This window comes from Lagopus leucura, unplaced genomic scaffold (genome assembly GCF_019238085.1).
Source record: "Lagopus leucura isolate 7727_CA_CO unplaced genomic scaffold, USGS_WTPT01 Super-Scaffold_1, whole genome shotgun sequence".
Lineage (NCBI taxonomy): Eukaryota > Metazoa > Chordata > Aves > Galliformes > Phasianidae > Lagopus > Lagopus leucura.
Genome location: NW_024962250.1, coordinates 14,316,417 through 14,335,650, shown reverse-complemented (window position 1 = coordinate 14,335,650; position 19,234 = coordinate 14,316,417). Strand labels below are relative to the sequence as shown.

The window sequence follows — 19,234 nt, the reverse complement described above, 5'->3', positions numbered from 1 at the left end:
TTACTCATACATATCAACACAAGGACAGGCCCCTCAAACTTGAAAGGAAAAGATGAATTAATAAGGGCTACTCTCTTCCTGTATCTTCCCCTGCTGAAAAAAGTCATTGTTCCTTAGGAGTTTTTCATACTTCAGACAGTTCACCTTCATGAGAGCTGTGCCTTCTGAAATAATGCCTCTCCAGTGAAGCATTATTTATTAGGAAGTTTAATTTTTCACATCTGGATATTTGGGCTTTTCTATCAAGGAATTTCTTTCTTACAAAAAGACAGCTCTTTTCCAGTAAAACTAAATTTTATAGCTTTACGTGTAAAAATAAAAAGAAATAAACACATATTCTGAATCCTTACAAGGAACACGTATGCTAGTTAGCCTCAGCAGGCTCACTCACACGCACAGTGCTAGGGGGAAAAAAAAGTTGCAGCATTTGTTTTTGGATATTAAGCTTTGAAGACTTGGCATGAACAAAATTTTTTATTATTAAAATTATTATTTGTTCATTATCATTACTACTATCCCCGTCTTTTTTTTTTTCCCCCTATCAGAGCTTGGTCCAAAGCTTTATGTGGTTTCAGTAAAAAGACAGTGCCCGAAGGCCTATCAGCTACTTTCACAAACAAATTTGTTCATTGCACGATATTTAAAAGCGACGCTGCCTGATGTTTCAAACTTGCATCAACCCAGAGGTGCAATCTAGGATCAACACAGATGATTTTAGTTAACATCAGCTAACAGTTGACTTAGCCCAGGACCACATGTTGAGTCTTCGCCACAGAAACATGGACAACAATTTTTCAAAATTACTTGAAGATATTGCCCTAGAGAGTAACCCTCAGATACAGAGGGACACATCCTCTTCCTTCAGCACAAGCAGCCACAATAAACAACCAAGCCGTCAAATGAATAAGGCAAACTGAAGTTGATGCCCATTTATTACCTTTACTTCTGCAAAACCTAGAAACAACTCCTTGACCGTAAGAAGACAATTTTATCACCTCAGGCCTAATCCTAAAAGGCACTGAACTTCCCAAAAGGTCCTGAAAAACTACAGCCTCTCATCTAACTTCTCTGGATCAGGCCCTTTCATTGACTAAACTAAGAATGTGACAAATGAGGTATAAAATCCTGGTATAATAAAATACAAAACTGAAACTGTTCCCTGGTGCTTTCCCGTAGATCACATGTTTTTAAACCTTCAAAAGATTTATTTCTCACTTTCCATGCATAATCTGCCATATTCATTATTTGAAATATCTCATAAAGAGATTAAATAGGAATTAAAGTGTGGGAGCATCATATCCATCACTGTAGTACAAACTGATGCACAACTCTAGAAGTCATTTATCCATGTGTGTAAAGACTGTGGCTTAAAAAAAAAAAAAAAAAAAAAAAAAATTGCCTCCATAGAATCCAGAAAACACCCTGAAAGACTTTCAGATCTGTTTTCTTCCCCTCCAAATAAAAGGGTGGATGATAAAGCTGCACACACCTTTTAATCTTCTGCTTAGGGTTTTCACACATGTATTCCCCAACAGAAACCCAAGGGTCTTCTCTCTCTTCTCCCCTTCTCTTAGCCCCTTTCCTGCCATCTCCCTTGCTATAACTCAGCTAACCCAACAGAACCAGTCAGTTTTAAATTTCAGTTGGGACCCCAGTGACCTGTTAATGAATCTACAGAGAGGAGAAAAACTCACAGTGTTGAGTTATGCCTGGTGTTGCTAGCTGACTTGGAGTCAGAAATGCTTGAAGCGTTAACGTAATTGCAAGAATGTGAAAAATGAAGCGTTGGGCTCCTGAGCAAAGCGAAAGGTCAAAGCAAGCCCTACACAAAACAAGTCTCTGGAAGATGGCCTCATTAGACCATTAAATCAGCTTCTCCTTTTTCTCCTTTGTGAGATGTTTAGAGTACTTTATTTTATTATTGGTCTATTTAACTCTATCTTTCCAGGACAGGAGGAAAAAAGAATCAGACCTGCTACATAATTACTGATCTCTAAAATGGTGTTAGATGGCATTGATCTGCATTTGTGGATCTGAACCAGGATAAAGTCAATAAATGCTTGGTAGATTACAGGTCACTAGTACTTAGGTTTGTTAGATGATCAATATGTTATATAGCTTAGTTTTCTGTTGAACAAGTGAGGTGACATGTTAAGAACAACATAGACATTTGCCGCTAATAAAATTAGGATAATCTTTCAACATTTACTGCCCGAAGGCCCTTTCCTTAACCCTTTCAGTGCCTGTGCATCTAATATCAAACATTGACTAGATTAACCCTTTTGGTGCCAAAAATGCAGCTGTGCATTGTGATCAAGAGGTTGACCTCTATAAACAGCCAAAATGCCTACAGTTGTTTTGGTTCCAGCTTTGGGAATTATGAGTGTATTTTTTTATGTAGTAAATATAACTACCTCATGCAGAGAAAGTCTGTAAAAACAAAAAGAGTGTCATCACTCACCCATCTCACTTCCATCTCCTAAAAATCACAAGCTACATGCACATCGTAAACTTAAGGAAAAAGATGAGACACATGGAGGGAGAGCTCCCAGGAGCCAGAATAGGCTGGGTCTAGTCTGAATCAATTTCTGCTGCCACCAGGTATCAGTGGAAAAGCCCGAAGGTTGCTAATGTAACCTAAGACTCTGTAACAAAACTTCGCTTCCCAAGAAGCCCTTTGGGACAAGTCAAATAAAACATTTGAGGAAGGTCTCAACAAAACTGCAGGGAAACCAGGCTGACCTAAACAGGTAGCTATGCCAGAACAGCTCCAAAGGGCATTCCACTACACTTAGAAGTGGTTGGGACAGATTCACTGCCATTTCAGTGGTAAAGCAGACCCTGCCCCCTCAAAGAAGCATATAGAAAATTCAATGCAGATTTCTGCACCAGACCTCCTTCTTTCTAATCTTTCCCAGGGTTCAGGGGAGAGAGCAATCCAAAGCTGTCTCCAATGGGAATTTTTCCTGCACTGTACGATCATACATCTTTCAGCTGCCAGCAGCTGAGAGGAATGCTGATTTGCCACTGGACGACTGCTTCCTTTTAAAAGGCCCAACTGAGTACAAAGGGAAGTGCATGAGCAATGTTTCACTTTGCTAGGCCAGGCAACACTGGTGATGGATTTGGCCCTTCAGCAACCGTTCATCTTCTGCAGATGTAAGTGTAACAGGTTTGCTTAAGTCACATATACTGCTAGAAATGTCCGTTCTCAATGGAAAGCTCACATAGTTGTAACCAGCTACTTTTTCCCCTCACACTTGTTAGGAATATTTCTGCAGCACCCCGGTTTACATGGTGAGGAATCAGATTGTTAGTGAAATACAAGATCTTTGGATGTCAGTAAGGGGAACTCTTTACATCAAGCATAGCTAAGAGAAGCACTTCTAGTTTATAAGGGGCTTCTCAACAGAGTGAAGATACAGGTGTGACCAAATTTCTTACCTATCATTACAATTTCTGCAGTCTCAAATACCTCAACAACAACACACAGTTTAAGCATTTCACCAATAGTAAAGACTGTAGCCAGCCTGTAGGCATAATGCCATTTTGCCACTCAGCAGTCAGTGACTTGTCCTTTGCACAAGCCACTGAACAACACGAGTTCATGTTGGGCCTTGTGCAGCTCTGGATCAGCCACACAGGACATGTCCTAAGCAACTCACACTGGACACAGATCACACCCTTTGCCTCTATCACCAATAGTGCACAAACAAGTTGTACACATAGGAGACAAACCCAAACTGCCATTTGAGAGACAAATGTCACAGGTTGCACTTGAGACACCTGGTTGTGAGGGAGATTGGGCAGCTCCCTGCCATACAGCAGCCTCATGAGAGAGGTAAAATGCTGCAGCAGTGTAGCCATCCAGGCATAGCACGAACCACATGGGAGCCCCTGCAACATCAGGCCTGCAGCCTTGAAGGCCACTCCACTCTGCTCCTCCCACACAGCTAGCAGGATCACACATCTGTCACCTGGCTGTATGGTATATGGGTGACCACCAAGTGAGGGCAACAGCAGCGGCAAAATGTGACAGATGCAGGTGGAGGAAGTGAGTCATAAGGCCTTGTAAGGGTAGTGTCATATTTGTCAGCTGAGGCTTAGTGTAACAACAAAGAAAAAAACAAGAGGGGTTCCCACAAGCTTTGCTCTTAAAGATCATCATTCTGAGCAAGAGTTCATGTGTGGCAGTAGCCCATCTTTACCCCATTCTTTAGTTCTTGAGGCTTGAGACTCACACCTGCTGGAGCCACTAATGCTTCTAACAGGCAAGTGTAAAACACTATCGTATCAAGATGACAGCTTTTGACACTTACTCAGCATGGATGCAGATGACCACACACAAGGTGCAAGGCAATAGGAAATAAAACAAGAAGACCTAAAATAATAATCAAACCCCCAGAACCCTGGAGAGGAATTCATTGCACAGACACAACAAAGGTTTTGTAGTTCAGGTACATCTCCTTTTACTATTCAGAATCAAGATTTTCAGAAGCAGACACGAGTCCATACAAGTAAACATTGCAAGAAACATTTTCTGTCCTGTTTGAGTTTTGTACCTACTTCAAGTTAGCAGTTTGATAACATTATGCAGGCAACTTTTCCCCATATAAAACTATAGGTTAAATTCTGTGTCTATAGCCCAGCTCAAACTACTGCAACACAGCTGGGGAGTATGTCTGTCATTATATTTACTTACACCACACAAAAATAAACTGTAGATAACCAAATTTGTAAAGGAATTGGCAGAACTAATCAATTGTTATTACAAAGCTTGTTTGAAGATTAGATATTTTTCTTTGAAATAATAATAAAATGCAGCTAAGTGGGTTAAGAAAAGGAAATACCGTCTCCCTAAGTTACAGCTGATTATACTGCAAGTCCGCCACTCCATGTTTACTCTAAGGCAGATGTACTGATATAATAAAAAAGCTGAAGTTATTTTAGTCATGCCTACTTTGCACAGGGAAAAAGTTTGACCTTTTACCTTGCTCGCTGCTGTTGTCTCCACTCTGGGAAGCATGGCCCCCACTGGAGGGCCCCGGTGTGCCTGCTGAGTGCGTTGAGGTTGCATCATCGTGGTCTCTCCAAGATGAAGGATTCTGGTGTCAGAGTGCCAAGGAATTTTTTCCACAGTTCCCATTCCAACAGCAAATGAAGAACAGAAAGAAAACCAGGAAAAGAGGGGAGGAGAGGGGGAAAAGTATACACATTAGCATTTGTGAAATGTGCCAAATACTGATACTGTTTGCACAGTGTAATAATTCTTCAGCAGAGACAAACAGAGGAGGTACAAGGATTCATTTAGTAAAATAAAGGACATGTTTAAAAAAGTAGAAATAAAATAGTAACATATACACATTTATATGTATGTTCCTTAATAAGCTACAGGGGGTCTTGGAGAAGAACACCAACCAACCTACACAGTTTATGGTACTGAGCGCTCACATCAGGGCAGTAGTCATGTAAACTCTCTCTCCACACTTTGTTTTTCCAGACTGATGAGAGATGGGAGGAGAGAGGAAGAGGAGGGAAACTGTTTTCAAGAAGTAGAGAATGCATATGAAAGAGGGACGTGCCCTCCCACCCTATCCTCTCACTGGTCTCTGCAGTGGAAAAAAGTTGAGGCAAATACAAAGACGCAGGAAAAAAAGCAAGCTGCTTCTGAAATGCATTATAACATGAAGATGTTTCCTTACTCCCAACCACCACGTTGATGTGACACATTTCAAATATTTCCTAGCTGTATCTCTCTAACAGTTCGCTTACAAGCATTGTCAAGAATAACCACCAGGTAATTACCTAAAATAACACGTATAGCGATTTTTATGTAATTCTTTCCATATTACTATGCACAAAACACGACAAAAGAGAATACAGAAGACAGACATACAGAGTTCGTAAAACTTGGCTAAGTAAGTCCTCAACCACTGTACTTTATTCACATCATTCATGATAGCTTTCTAATTTATTGAGTATTGGCTTTCCTGAAGTGAGGAGCTGCTATTTAAAGGGATAAGTGAGGAAAAGTTAATGTTACAGTTTAGCGCTACTTTGTTGAGTGTATTCTCCTCCTGTCCTCCTCCCCTTTCCTGATCATTCCCAATACCCTGCTGTTGCTTAAAGGAAAACAGGAATTCTACTGTACAGGAAGAGCTTTATCAGCACCACATGAAGGCAGGCAAGAGATGGAATTTCCTCTGGCAGAAAAGGAGAACAAGAACACATGAAACAGATCAGACTAGGGGCTGGACCTGCATTACTTGTCACCTGCATGTGACAACTTAAATCAAGCGTGTTATAATAATCCAAAACCAAAGCAAACAACAAATCCCTCTCAACCTCCAAAAGCTAACCCCGTCCCCCCCCCCAAAAGAAAAAAAAAAAATTGTTTGTTAGGTCTGACTGCATACAAATTGTGCCTTATGAAATAACATTGGGCTATTAAAACATAAGGAGAGCCCCAAAGCAGCAATTGACAAGTTTTGTTAAATTATTTGAGTGGGACGAATTCTGACCTCATCTACCCCAATATGCAGTAGGAATAAGTTCAACAAAATCATCTGATTTACCCATTGTAAAATTCAGTGTAAGTGTGATTGGAATCAGGTCCCCAAATATATAATGAAACATCTCAAAGTAATCTCCTAGTACTGATTAGTACCACATGCTCTATAGCAATATAAAATAGAACTGCCAAAGAACGTCTTGCAGCAAAACCCAGTAACATAAATCTAATGGGCCTGACCCAGATCACAGCAGAGACAAAGGGAAGAGCCTATGACTTCAAAAGGCTCTGAATAAAGCTCCAGGTGACCAAAGGGTGAGAAGGATCCAAATCCCCCTTCACCTTACACAAACACACACATGCACGCACGTATGGGGCTCCAGAGCAGGAAGATATAAGCAGATCAGATGACAGTCCACGATCTTAAATTCACCTCACCTATCAGCACAACTGACAGCACAATAGCATTTACGGTATAAAACCACCACCCTTTCAAAACCTGTGAGACCAATCTCCTTCTCTCACATAGACCCACAAGAGAAAAATAGTAATAACCACAATGAAATATTTTATTCCTTGTTGTTAAATTAATTAGGTCTCTGGAATTCTTATTAATGCTGTAAGCCCCCACAATTTCATTTCAGAAAATACAAAAGCTTTACCATCATTTTACAGAATCAGGTGGGAAGATGCAGAAAAAGAACAGTGAGAAGGCTTGAAAGTTCAGGAAGCCCAGATGTTATTAAAAAAAAATAAAAAAAAATAAAAATCACAGTTGAAATAAGGTTCCCAAAAAGTTCAGATGGAAATAAAATGCAAAAACTGAGTAAGTCTCTTTACAGCCTCGATTAAAACACAGTTGTGCCTATGAGCTTCTCTTTTTATCTCTGAGTTAGGAAGCCACTCAAATAGCTTCAAGCTGAAGGCAAACAGCAGACAGGAGCTCTTCAGCCCTCTGCAGCCTCTTAGTGTCAGCTGTTTGCCGGATGGTAATCAGATAAAGAGCTAGAAGAAATACATGAAAAAGAAAAGAAACAATAGCATAGCATGAGTTTAGCTCTCCAACAACACCAGGCTGGAACCTTCTTTTAGAAAATGTAATAATTGCAACATGTTCACCTAGGCTAAACTTTTCAGGGAACACAGTGAGTTATGTTAATTTTATGCACTGCAGGCTCTCTTAAGCTGGCTGCTGTTGGAGCTCCTTATCACACATAAGAAAATTACAATAATTAACTGGTAACACCTCAGTTATGTTTTAAGGCAAATGCCATCCAAAACCTATCATAGAGTATTTCAAAAGCTTAGACCAGCCTTTATGTTTCAGAAATGTGCTGATTTGGAAAGGCTCAATAAATAAGACTTCCTGCAGCTGAAAACTCTTGCTGTCCCTACCAGGCTGAGTTGTTCCTGACCTCAGTTTGTACATTCGGTTTTGGAAAGACAGGGTGGACTGATTGGAAATTTAATATATTTTTTGCAACATAGTTTTCTCGAGGAAGCAATTTGGCAGAATTTTCTTGAAAAATAGAAGTAGTTAGCTGGAGTATTTACAAGAGACAACGGTAGAATTTTGGAAGAGTCTAAAAGCAAGGGAAGCAGCTACGTTCTAATATTATTTTAAAAATGATGAATAACTCTCGGGGTGGAGTTTACAGCCTCATAAAAATGACAGAATTCTTTTTCATTGGACTAGAATCATTGTGCAGTGTCTTTCTTGCCCTAAACTGTTTCCAACTTTTCATCCCTCAAGAAAACTTCCTCGCCAAATGCCTGATTACAAGTATTTATATGTACATCATCATCAAGAAAACGAAACAAAAAAACAATGAGAGACCTAAAGTGTGCTTCACTAGATTCGTTTTATCAGTATAATTTGGAGAAATCCATCCTGATACAAAGCCCTTCAGTAATAATTCTAATTTTCTATTTCATTTTTCCCATGAAATTTGTATTAAGTTATTGTATTGTAAAGAAGAGAAAAACAAATAGATAACATGAATTATACAAACTATTTGCATAGCTTCTCATATCTTTCTGCAAGGTTTAGTAATATGCTTTACAGAAACATACCAAAGAGCATGCATGATACTTGCTAAAATACAATCACCTGTTTTGTGTTTGCCTGTACACGATGAAACGTTCACACACATATGACCTAAACTAATGACTTGTACCACAGAAGGTAAACAGCACACATGTCTATTCCCAATAGTTTTAATAACTGGGAGTCAAATATGATGCTCCTCTTGCTCTTACCTAATTGTGTTAAAGAGCAGTGTTATCAAGAGAAAAGCAGTGAATACTGAGCAGAGCACAATAGAAAGAGATGGAAAATAGATACAAGAAGCTAGGTCTCCAGGGGCAGTATTTTCTATTTGCTGGGCTACAGACTCACAGCTGATAATGCAAGTTGTAATTAATATAAAAGCAGGAGACAATATGGGGAAAGCTTGTACTAGCAGGGCCACAGGAGATCACTCTACTGCTATCCACTGTTTCTCATTTACACACACAGCTTTCCCTAGAAAACATAATTTTACCAGTGTTTTTTCCCTTGGAAGTTTAAAAAAATAATAAATAAAATAAAATTGATTTATCACCATTACTGAATTTTGCTAAATCTAGAAAAGAGCAGCAGAAAGGACAAGAGTGTCTTGGTATACAGAGCAGTCTGGTGCATTACACTTTAGTTAATTCTGCAGATCTGGTGGAAACTGTATGAGTTTTTTAATTGCTGCAGGATTTCTTGAACAGAGGTGTTGTAACAGGGAGATTTGATAGAGGACAACCTTCAGCCAAATTGCAATTGTTACTTTGCATGCCCAGAATCACCACTGGGCAAAGTCTGGCAAAATTTGTGGGAGTGTACACAGTCCCTCTGCAGCTGATTCTGATCTCACAGTGTTTTTTATGGCGATATTAAAGACTCAATTAACCATAAGGAATTTGCTTCTTATTTGTAACTGGAAGTCAGATCAATCAGGCCAGCTGATATCCATGTGAGTACGTTGAGCAGAAATTGGCTCACAGACGTTAACCAGCATTTGGAGTACACAGCCATGACGGGATCAGGGCCTTAAATTTTATCAGATGAAATGGACAAAACCATTTATCTTGTGTGAACAAATAAAGCATGACTTGCTTTCCTGAAAGAAACTGCAATATCTGTAGGACTCTCTGTTAACAGGGGTGGAATCGAAGGTCTGGAGGTTGCTTTTGTAAATTAATTTTTCAAACACAAACCTGAACAGAACTACTGACATAGGTGGCATTCTCCTCACTAAATACAAGCCAAATCCTGCCCACTTTCTTCTTACAAGCAACGCCTGTAAACAACGGTGGAATTACTGGTGTGACCAATGCCACAAAAATCTATCCCTCTGTACCACAGTGTATCAAAAGATGGCATGCTACACCAGGCGTAAGAACCCCTATGCATACATGCATGTGCGTTTGTGCGTGTGCACTTGTGTATGTGTTTCAGATGGACAGGATGATATCTTAAAGGCTGCTGTGGAACGAGGCAAAAATAAACTTGTTACATAAAGGAACTCTCAATAAGTAAATGGGCTGTGGAAAATTGCGTATGTTTTTTTTTTAAAGGCTTCTCCTGATATTACCAAGGTATGTTTTCCTACAGGTGTGTATTCAGTGTGATTTAATAACTAAATTGTATGTGAATTGCACAAGTGAAACAAAACAGAATGTATTGTGTTCCATCAGATATTTCTGTACATATCTACACGTGTACAATTTTTAATTTTGACATTCTTGTCCCTTGGCTTCGCATTTGAGTAAAGTTGTCTAGAGGAATTTTTGGCACTCCTACAATGTGGCAACGCTCTTAAAACTACATGCTTTGTATTTTTCAGTTCAGATTGAAATCAGACATATAATCCACCTGTATGTAAAGAAGTGAGACTTGAAAAATCAGGTTTTTGTTGTTTTTTTTAATTGTCCTTCTACATCGTTCTGTGTGGTTACACTTCATCTAGAATGATAGACAACTCAAACCAAAGAGGGTACACCGGCATCAAATAGATGATGAACTACAATGTCATTTCAAATAGAGAGAACCCGAATTAAAATTAAAATATTCGATTGTGAGATGCCTGGTAACTTGTCTCAGCAGTGCCCATCAAAAAGAGCAAGTACATGATGTTCTGTGTTGTCTCAAAAACTTCCTGATGCCCGTCAGTCTTTCAGGACCAAGGGGCCTAAGTGACATCCTAAGTCCTAAACCACGCACTGAGAAATTTGGTTATGAAAGAAAAAAGTTTGTCCTTCTTCTTCTTTGCAGTGAGCTCCCTGGTTTCCCTTCTGACCCACTACAGACAGGAAGGGCACCTCTGGGGTCTGCTCAGCATTCCCACCCAGGTCCGCCAGGGCTGCGTGCCTGAGGAGCGCAGCACCAGCCCAGCAGCAATTTCCTCAGTCAGACCCTACCAAAAGGTTTAATTATATAGCTGGAACTGATTTTTATTTTTTCTCGTCTGCAAGCAGACATTAGAAATTTGCACAGGCCATTCTTCAATAAGAAATGTGAAAGAAACACAAAATGTCTGTATGTCCAAAAGTACAAAATATACGTATCTCCTCATGTGAGAGCTGAAAGGTTTAATACTCTGACTAATATTTCTCTTCTACAGCTAAGGCATCAGATTTCTGACCTGTCAACAGTCCTTTTATAAAAAATGAGACGTATGTATATTTCTATCCATTTTTAATTATATTTTATGAATGATGATCTGTATATTATTACCTCTCAGCTGCAAATTGACTATAACTTATAAACAAATATCAAGAAGACTGAGGCCCGAATCCTGCTCCCATGAAAGCCAGAGGAAGGAGAGCCATAAATTTCTACAGGAAAATTTCTAGGCTTCAAAGTAGACTGTGCTAAAGGAAAAATTGTATGGCATCAGGTGAGATCAGGTACAAAAGAAATAGAACTAAAGTACAAACTATAATTTATGCTGGGGGGGCTGGGAAAAAAAAAAAAAAGTTTTTTAAATCCCAAATTTTACAGGCATCACTTTTTTCCAGATTTGAATAGCTGGAAAGAAAAGAAAAATGAGATTTGTTGGCAATCTCAACAGATCTTTTAGGCTGAACGCAGAATGTGGGATAGGGCCCAGCATGTTTATATTGAACAATAATAAATTGTCTGTATTGGGAGACTTGACTCGAATTGCAGCTGGAAAGGTTTCTTTCCATTTTTTCTTTCCTTACTGATCTGGTTCAGCCAGGGCATAGCTGTAATTACCTTCTTCCCATCTACAGCTAATACCTCAGAGCAATAAAAAAAATACGAGGGTGTTAAAAATTCAAACACTAATTATGGGCTGTTATATTTACTAAACACAGCAGAGTAATAACAAAAGTTTCAGCTTCTTGTGGCCAGAGCTACACTATTTGATCTTCTAAGTCCCCGGACCCCTTACACTTACTGTATTACATAACAGTTAATAGCGCACTAAAACAAAATTCAATGTACACATTTATTGCCAAACACATACAGCACAACCACGTACAGATGTCTCCTCTTTCCAGCACAGGTATACCTCTGAAGAGTTCATTCCTTTGTTGATTTTGCTTTTGGTTTCCAGCTAAGTCATATAAATAATACAGCAGCAGATTTTGAAAGGGGAAGCGTTATATCTCAGCATCCCAGTTGAAGTGCTGTGGTAAATATCGGCTAATCCCATCGCTCTTTTTGTTACTTATGGCAATTTTCAGGTCTAGCCAAGGAACGAAAATGAGAGCTGCATTAGGTGTCGGTTCCACTCTGCCACTGTCACTGCTGCCAGCCCTTGCACACACAGAAAACACACACACAGGATGTAGCTTTATACCGCTTAATAAGAACAGAGGTGTGTGGATTTTTGGGGTGTCAAACAGCTGTCACAAACTGTCACCTCCACAGGAGAAACCTTGGCACACAACAAATGCAACTACACTGCTTTTTGGCTATCATTATTCACAGCCAATCAGCGGAGCTGCTCCTGGTATTTCATGTGCAAATAAAACCATGAGGGGAAGACCCCTGGATCAGAATAGTGGGCCAATACATAAAACAGAGGAAACAACATGCTGTCTCTGTCCCTCTGAAGTGGCTCATCATCACCCCTGCACCAACTTTCACCAAATGAGATCTAGCCTGGGGCTATATATTAAATATGCATATCAAAGCAAATGAAAAAATAAACCTGGAGAGTCAAATTGGACAAATTTGCATGCTTGAACTATTACATTTTCAGGTAGATGCTTGCAAATGATAGCATGCTTTTTGATAGTCATGCATGTTTATATTAGCAATTTTTAAAGCTTTTCCTACTTTACAAACAAAAGATTTCTTCCTGCTGCAGCCTTGTACAATGTAAACACCAATGTGTACATAAACAGTAGTTTGACCAAGCTGTAAAACAGTGTTAAAGTTTTGTTGAGAAAACAAGCTAATATATTAAAAAAAAAAAAAAAAAAATCCAGTAAGGAGACACATTTCCCAAAACGCATGAATAAAATGTAACTATGTGATACAACTCTTCATTTCCCAGTTGGTGTTCTGGTTGCACAAATTATTGCTTCCTTTCAAAACAAATAGCAGGGGGCTAAAGTAAAAATGTTATAGCTCAAATCTCCAGGAAATAAAAGGCTTTAAATTATAATACCCAATGAAGTGGTAAACCCTAACGGGTGTAAGATAAATGGGTTGTCATATTTATTTGAGTTTGCTTTTTGGGCCACAAAAAATAGAAGGAGATTCTTCTTAGGGAAGATAATGGTTATCAAATTATCAAAATGCTAACCCCTTCCACCCCTGTCCTATCATTGTGTGTGAATTTAAATATTATAATGGAGCACTGCAAATTGGCTTGAGCATTCGCCATCTGCCAGAACCCTAAACAGGCTAGTTTATCTAATCTCCTCAATATAAACATAAGCATGCTCCATTTCTACACTTCCACTTGAAACACACTCTTGTAAAGAAACCGTACTAGAAAAACATGGAGTTTTTTTTTTTTTTTTTTCCTTCTATTGCTCTGAATTATACACAATGACCCTATAGCTTTCATGGTGCCACTCACTCTAATTTCTTTTCTCCTACTCCTCCATAATACTTATGCACGCGCATTTAGGGTTGTAAAATGCCATAAAACAAATATTTTTGAAACAGTGTCATGCCTCATAGACTTTATTATCTACATGTGAGATAACTGACAAGCGGAGAAACTTTCAGGGACCACTGTGTATACATTTTTCCCCTCAAAATAATAGATTTCAAATGCACAGCATCATAGGAATCTTGTTCTGCAATGTTTACCTCACACAAATGAGAAAATGAAAGCTAAGTCTTGGCTTCAAAAATATTTCCAGGGCTCTGGAACTAAGCAATACCAGGAGAGGGGTGTTTAGGAGAATTTATGATCATCTCCCAATTCAGCTTCAGTCCAGGTCTAATGCAATTACCAAACACACACACAAACAACGTGTTTTCAAAGGAAACAAAAGCTCCTGGAAAGCTGCTTCTCCCTGGGCTGAGAGCTGCTCTGCTTAACACGCGGGGAAATGAGGGCGGGCGTCTGTGCAGAGCATGGTTAACTTCACACCGGGTGTTAAATTAATATTTCAACTGCTAAAATATTAGACTGTATCATTTAGATTATGAGTTCAATTGAATCTAAAACTGCGTAAACCCCCTTTCCCCCCTAGGGATGCGTTTCCTATAAATAAACCAGAGTTCACACCCACTCTTTTTAACCAGAGCTCTCCACTCCCTCTCTGCGGTACCAGCTGCAATCTTTCCCTGCACATCCCGAGGTCTCTCTTCCTCTCCGTGTTCCTGAGTGTCACCAGAGCTGCTCCCATCCCGGAAAAACAAAGGCTCTCTGCTCACCACGCACACCAACTTCAGTCCTACACACATAGCATGAATTCACCAACTCCGCAAGTGTTAAAATCAACCACTAACCTACAGTTACTCCATCATCGTTCTCTCCAGCTTTCTGTAATACATTGTTAATAATTGCTTCATCAAGGTTACTGTCTTTTATTATGAAGATGCTTCAGGCGTTTGGCAATAAGTCCATATTCTGACAATAAGCTGCTCTAAAGCACAAGCATTGGAAACTCTCATATGCTAACCCTCTTCTTTAATGCAATGTAGTATTGCCAATAATTCTCATCACTTGTCATCCCCGCCAGAGGGGAGGGGGGAGGAGAGCAGCAAACTTTCTTCCTAACTTTCTTCTCTCTGTTTTCCTGTGTTGCTGCATAGACTACAGAGATGGCAAAGAAGGACAAAAAGCACGGATAACCACACCAAACAGTTTGCTGCCTTCCCGAGTCGCCTGGGCCAGCAAACTTTACCAACCACTGCAGACTCGCGGTTGGAAACAGAAGGCAAGTTTCGCATTTTTACAACTTTAGAAACTGAGAGGGAAGGCCTGAAGATGGGATCCAACCTTACTAAAGGTGGAAACAGTACCAACAAACAACAGCCACAGACAATGAAACCAGGGACCAGTCCTCTGAACAACTTGAAAGTGTCAGAAAGTGCCATGAATAAATCAGAAGGACTTACATGGTCGGCTAAATTTGTGGAAGATCCTGAGAGTTCCTCATGGTCTGACTTGGAGCTGCCATCCCTTTCATCGATAACGAGGTCTATTGGCATTTTTCCTTTCAAACAACTAATGTACCGATGGCAGAAGTTATCGCACAATTCGTGAACCTGAAAGCAGCAACAGGAGTGATAGCATCAGTAAGGGCAAGCTATCGGATTGCAGCTCTTTTTGGGAGCAAGAACACACTCTGAGCTCCTCCACGAGTAACTCTAATTAAGGGGCACAATAGTTGAAGGCAAGGAAACAATAGAGAAATTGTTGCAGCGCATATTATTCTCCTGAGACTTGCCGCAGCAACAAGTTACAGAGAGATAGTGTGCTCAGCCCAGCGTGCGGGGCAAACCCGATGTGCCTCTCCCCCAGCGGAAGGAGCCGCAGTCCGGCGGTAATTCCGGGCCGGGCCAGCTACGAGCTCAGGACCGTGGGGCTGGGAACGGGCCCGGTCAGTCCGGGGAGAGCTGGCGAGGTTCTGGGAAAGGCGCTCCCGGCGCAGGCACAGCCCCTCCCGCACCATGCAGGGCCCCCTGCCTCCTCCAAACATTTACTGCTCGTTTGGGGTTAATGCGCCTGGCGGAGCGGGAGGGAAGCGGGAGGGCTTGCATTTCTCTTTTGGTTAAACATAGCGTTTCCGAGTCAGGAAAAGAGCTTCTGCCGAGAGAAGGGGTAAGGAGGATGTCACGGGTTTAATAATGTATAGATTTAATGACTCGGTTGAAATTACACAGAACAAAAAAATGCCGGGCCGGGCTGGGCATGGCTGCCGGTGTCACATGCTCCGGTGGCACAGGTTATGGTGTCACCCAGCACTCCCTCACTCCCGGCTGTGTGCCCGCTCGGTCCAGGGCCGGGACAGGGTACGGCCTGCACCAATCCCAGTGCCTCTTACCTTCTCTAACTCCAGGAGGTGGAACCTTAGTACTTGTATTGCTTGGATCATCTGCAAGAGAGTTGGAGCAGGGGTTAGGTGAGAGAGAGGAGCTCGGGGGTGCGACCCCAAAGGTGTTGGGGGAGTTGTCAGGGCGGTGGTCATTCCCATGGATCTCAACCAATCTCGTCACGCCTGAGCGATATGAATCAGCTTTATCCCGAGTACTCGGTTTCTATCAGATTGATTCGGGGTGAGGGGTGAAGCAGAGACTCTTCCTCTGCTCTAGGAGGGGCCGCGGAGGGCCGAACACACGCTCTCACCCCCCCACCGCCCGGGGAAGAAAGGGGAGGAGGGAGATGAATAGTTTGGCGTCTTCTTTACAAGAGGATTTAGGCACTTTGAATATTGAAATCGTTCACATTAGCAAAAGAATTAACGCTAGAAATCTCCAGCTCCCTCTTCTTAAGCAGTTATTTCCTTCACTTTGGCTTCCCGCGGCTTCTAAGCCCGCTTCGCGGCACGCCAGGGCCGGAGCGTTTGCCCCGGCTCGCCCCGAGCGCGGCCCTCGGAACCCCTCAGGGAGGCGGGAAGCCCTCCCGGCCCGGCCGCCTCCTGTCCCGCTCGGTGGGCGCTGTCCGGGACTAGGGGCGGGCGGAGGACGGCGGGCGCAGGGGTGAGGCCTTACCAAATTGTCCAACTCTGGGTTTGAAGAAAAAAGTGGTTTTTCAGCGCGGACCTACGAGAAGAAGGAAAAGCGGCGTGGGTTGTGGCTTCTTCCTCCAGCCCTAGGGATCCCCTCTTTGCAGCCTCCCCCCGATCCTCATCCACGGCCCCTTCCATCGGGCACGGGGTGAGGACCCGGCCCGGAGGGCACCCGCCGCCCCCTCCCGCCCCCACCGAGGGGGGCCCCGGGGGGAGCGGTGCCGGACCTGCTTGGCGAAGACGGCGATGTCCTCGTTGAAGGAGTCGGAGGAGCAGACGTCCCCGCCGGCCACGCCGGGCTCCCGGGGCGTGCAGGTCGCCAGCTCGCACTTCTCAAAGACCAGGGCGAGGAGGGGAAACAGCGGGTGCCTACCGGGCAGTGGCACACAAAGGGCGGGAGGGGGGTGGGGGAGAGGGGGGAAGAAGAGCTCTGATCAACAAGTAATTTGGAAACGCACGGACACGCACGGACACGCGGACACGCTCTGCAGACTCCCAATATCGCTTCGGGAGGAGCGGGGCAGAAGCCCATTTTGAAATAAAAACGTGGTTTTTGCGGGTTTGGGGTCTTGTTTCTTTCGGCAACCGCGAAAGCCCCAACGCATCCCCTGTGCAGCCCCCGCGGACAGAGTGCCCGGCCCAGCGCCTCGCTCCTCTCCCGGGAACCTCCTCTCTGCACCGCGGTTTAAAATAACGCGAAACGCGGAGTTCCCAGCCCTCCTCTCCAGCTATGACCTACAGGGCGCACCGCGGGCAGGCAAACTGCGAACCGCTCGGAACGGGATTTTATTTTCGCAAGGGGCCTGCTAGTAGCACTGCACTGAAGTTCCCTGGCCTCGCAGCACCCGGGGCCAAACAGCAGTGTCCGAGCAGGGCGCGGGGAGGGGGCAGGGGGCGGCAGCGCTTCGCCGAATATTTTCCCATAGTTGGTGCAGTCAGGAAAAAATATCTGATCTGCGTGCTGAGCATGAGGACTCGGCTGGTGTGCTCTCTTGTTTGGGTCTGAGCAAGGCCCACACTCCACCGCGCATCGCACTCTCTCCTTCGGGATAATTGGGGGTTTCTTTTAAAAAGGGAGTACTCGGTGCCCCCCGGCAGCGCACGAGGCCGCACTGCTCTTCCTCCCCGCACCCTTTCTCTGCTCCACACAGAGCTCCACGCTGCCACCAATGCTCAATGCTCCGTTCTCGGGAAAGAACAGCTCGTGGGCAGCGAATCTCTCCTGTTTCGCCCGTGATCAGAGCAGCCCTTTATTTACAGCACAGTATTGTGGCACGGAGTAAAGCACCAACACTACACTTCTTCCACCCAAACTCAGAACACCGCGAGCCTGAAGTGCTGCCCTGGCCTTCGGAGCGAGACAAAAACAACCTCACAAAAAAAAAAAAAAAAAAAAAAAAAAAAAAAAAAAAAAAAAAAAAAAGAAAAAAGAAAAAAAGAAAAAAAGAAAAAGAAAAGAGAAGAAGAGAAAGAAAAAACAAAGCAGGGGGCAAAAAAAAAAAAAATCAACCAGGGCAGCACCCCCGGGGCCTTCCTCGCGCGGTGCCCCGCAGCCGCCTCCCGGGGCGCTGCCACCGCAGCCGGGCCCCGGCTCCGCGCCCCCCTCCGCGCCACTCCGGCCCCGGGGCGCTCCCCCGGCGCCGCTCCGCGCTGCCCTCCCGCTGCCGGCCCGGGCCCTGCTGTGCCTACCCGTAGATCGCATCCTTGTCCCGCTTCAGAGCGTCGTTGACAGCGGAGCCCATGCTGGCCGGCATGACGTTGGGGTGCGGGGCGTGGGCGCCGTAGTGCTGTCCGGCATGTAGCGGCGGCCCATGGTTGAGGTGGTGCACCGGGGGGATCGGCCGGGGGGCGTGCGGGTCCCCGTACATGGACGCCGGCACCCCTACGCCGTCCATCCCGCCGTAGTGGGGTAGCTCATCGTACTGTCAGCGCGGGCCGGAAGAAAGAGAGAGGGAGAAAGAGGGGAAGGGAGGGGGGGAGGAGGGGGGGATAAAAAAAAAACAAACAAACAACAACAACAAAAGTCAGAAGAGAGTGGAGCACCCGGCCAGGCGCCAGCAGAGCACAACAACCCGGGAACAGCCGTAACGGAGAGAAGGGAACGTGCGGAGGGATCGGCCCGGAGAGGAGCCGGGGGGGCTGAGCGGGGCGCGGAGTGCGAGAAGGAGAGAGAGGGGAGAGCGCTGGGGTGCGGGGTGCGGGGCCGCCCGCGGCGGGGGCAGCCCGGCCGGGTCGCGGGGAAGGAAGGAAGCGAGGGGAGAAGCCAGAGCCGCTCCGCGTTAGGAAGGAAGGAGAAAAAAAAAACCCATATGAAGGAATAAAGAAGCAGAATCCGAAGCGGCTCGAGAAATAAATCAGCGCCGGGAAGGGGAGAGCAGAGGTAGGGTGCATCGGAGGGGGCGGGAGGTAAAGGGGGAAATAATCGGAAAGTTACCAGAAACATTATTTAGCAGCAATTCCCCTTGTCTTGTCAAAGCCAGAGACAAAAAAAAAAAAAAAAAAAAAAAAAAAAAAAAAAAAAAA

The 19,234-nt window shown here is 43.7% G+C and overlaps 1 protein-coding gene across 9 annotated transcripts in view; it reads right to left on the bottom strand.

Annotated features, from left to right (window-relative positions):
- The window catches only part of MEIS2 (Meis homeobox 2), a 169,258-nt gene that overhangs the window by 147,798 nt on the left and 2,226 nt on the right, over nucleotides 1–19,234 (bottom strand). For all 9 annotated transcript variants that reach the window (XM_042871397.1, XM_042871378.1, XM_042871370.1 and 6 more), the window contains exons 2-7: nucleotides 18,401–18,633; nucleotides 16,939–17,080; nucleotides 16,695–16,745; nucleotides 16,028–16,078; nucleotides 15,099–15,248; nucleotides 4,991–5,105 (exon numbers count right to left, since the gene is read on the bottom strand). In XM_042871397.1, coding sequence (XP_042727331.1) covers nucleotides 4,991–5,105; nucleotides 15,099–15,248; nucleotides 16,028–16,078; nucleotides 16,695–16,745; nucleotides 16,939–17,080; nucleotides 18,401–18,606 — 715 coding nt within the window. In that variant the 5' untranslated portion in view covers nucleotides 18,607–18,633. The remainder of the gene's footprint in view (nucleotides 1–4,990; nucleotides 5,106–15,098; nucleotides 15,249–16,027; nucleotides 16,079–16,694; nucleotides 16,746–16,938; nucleotides 17,081–18,400; nucleotides 18,634–19,234) is intronic.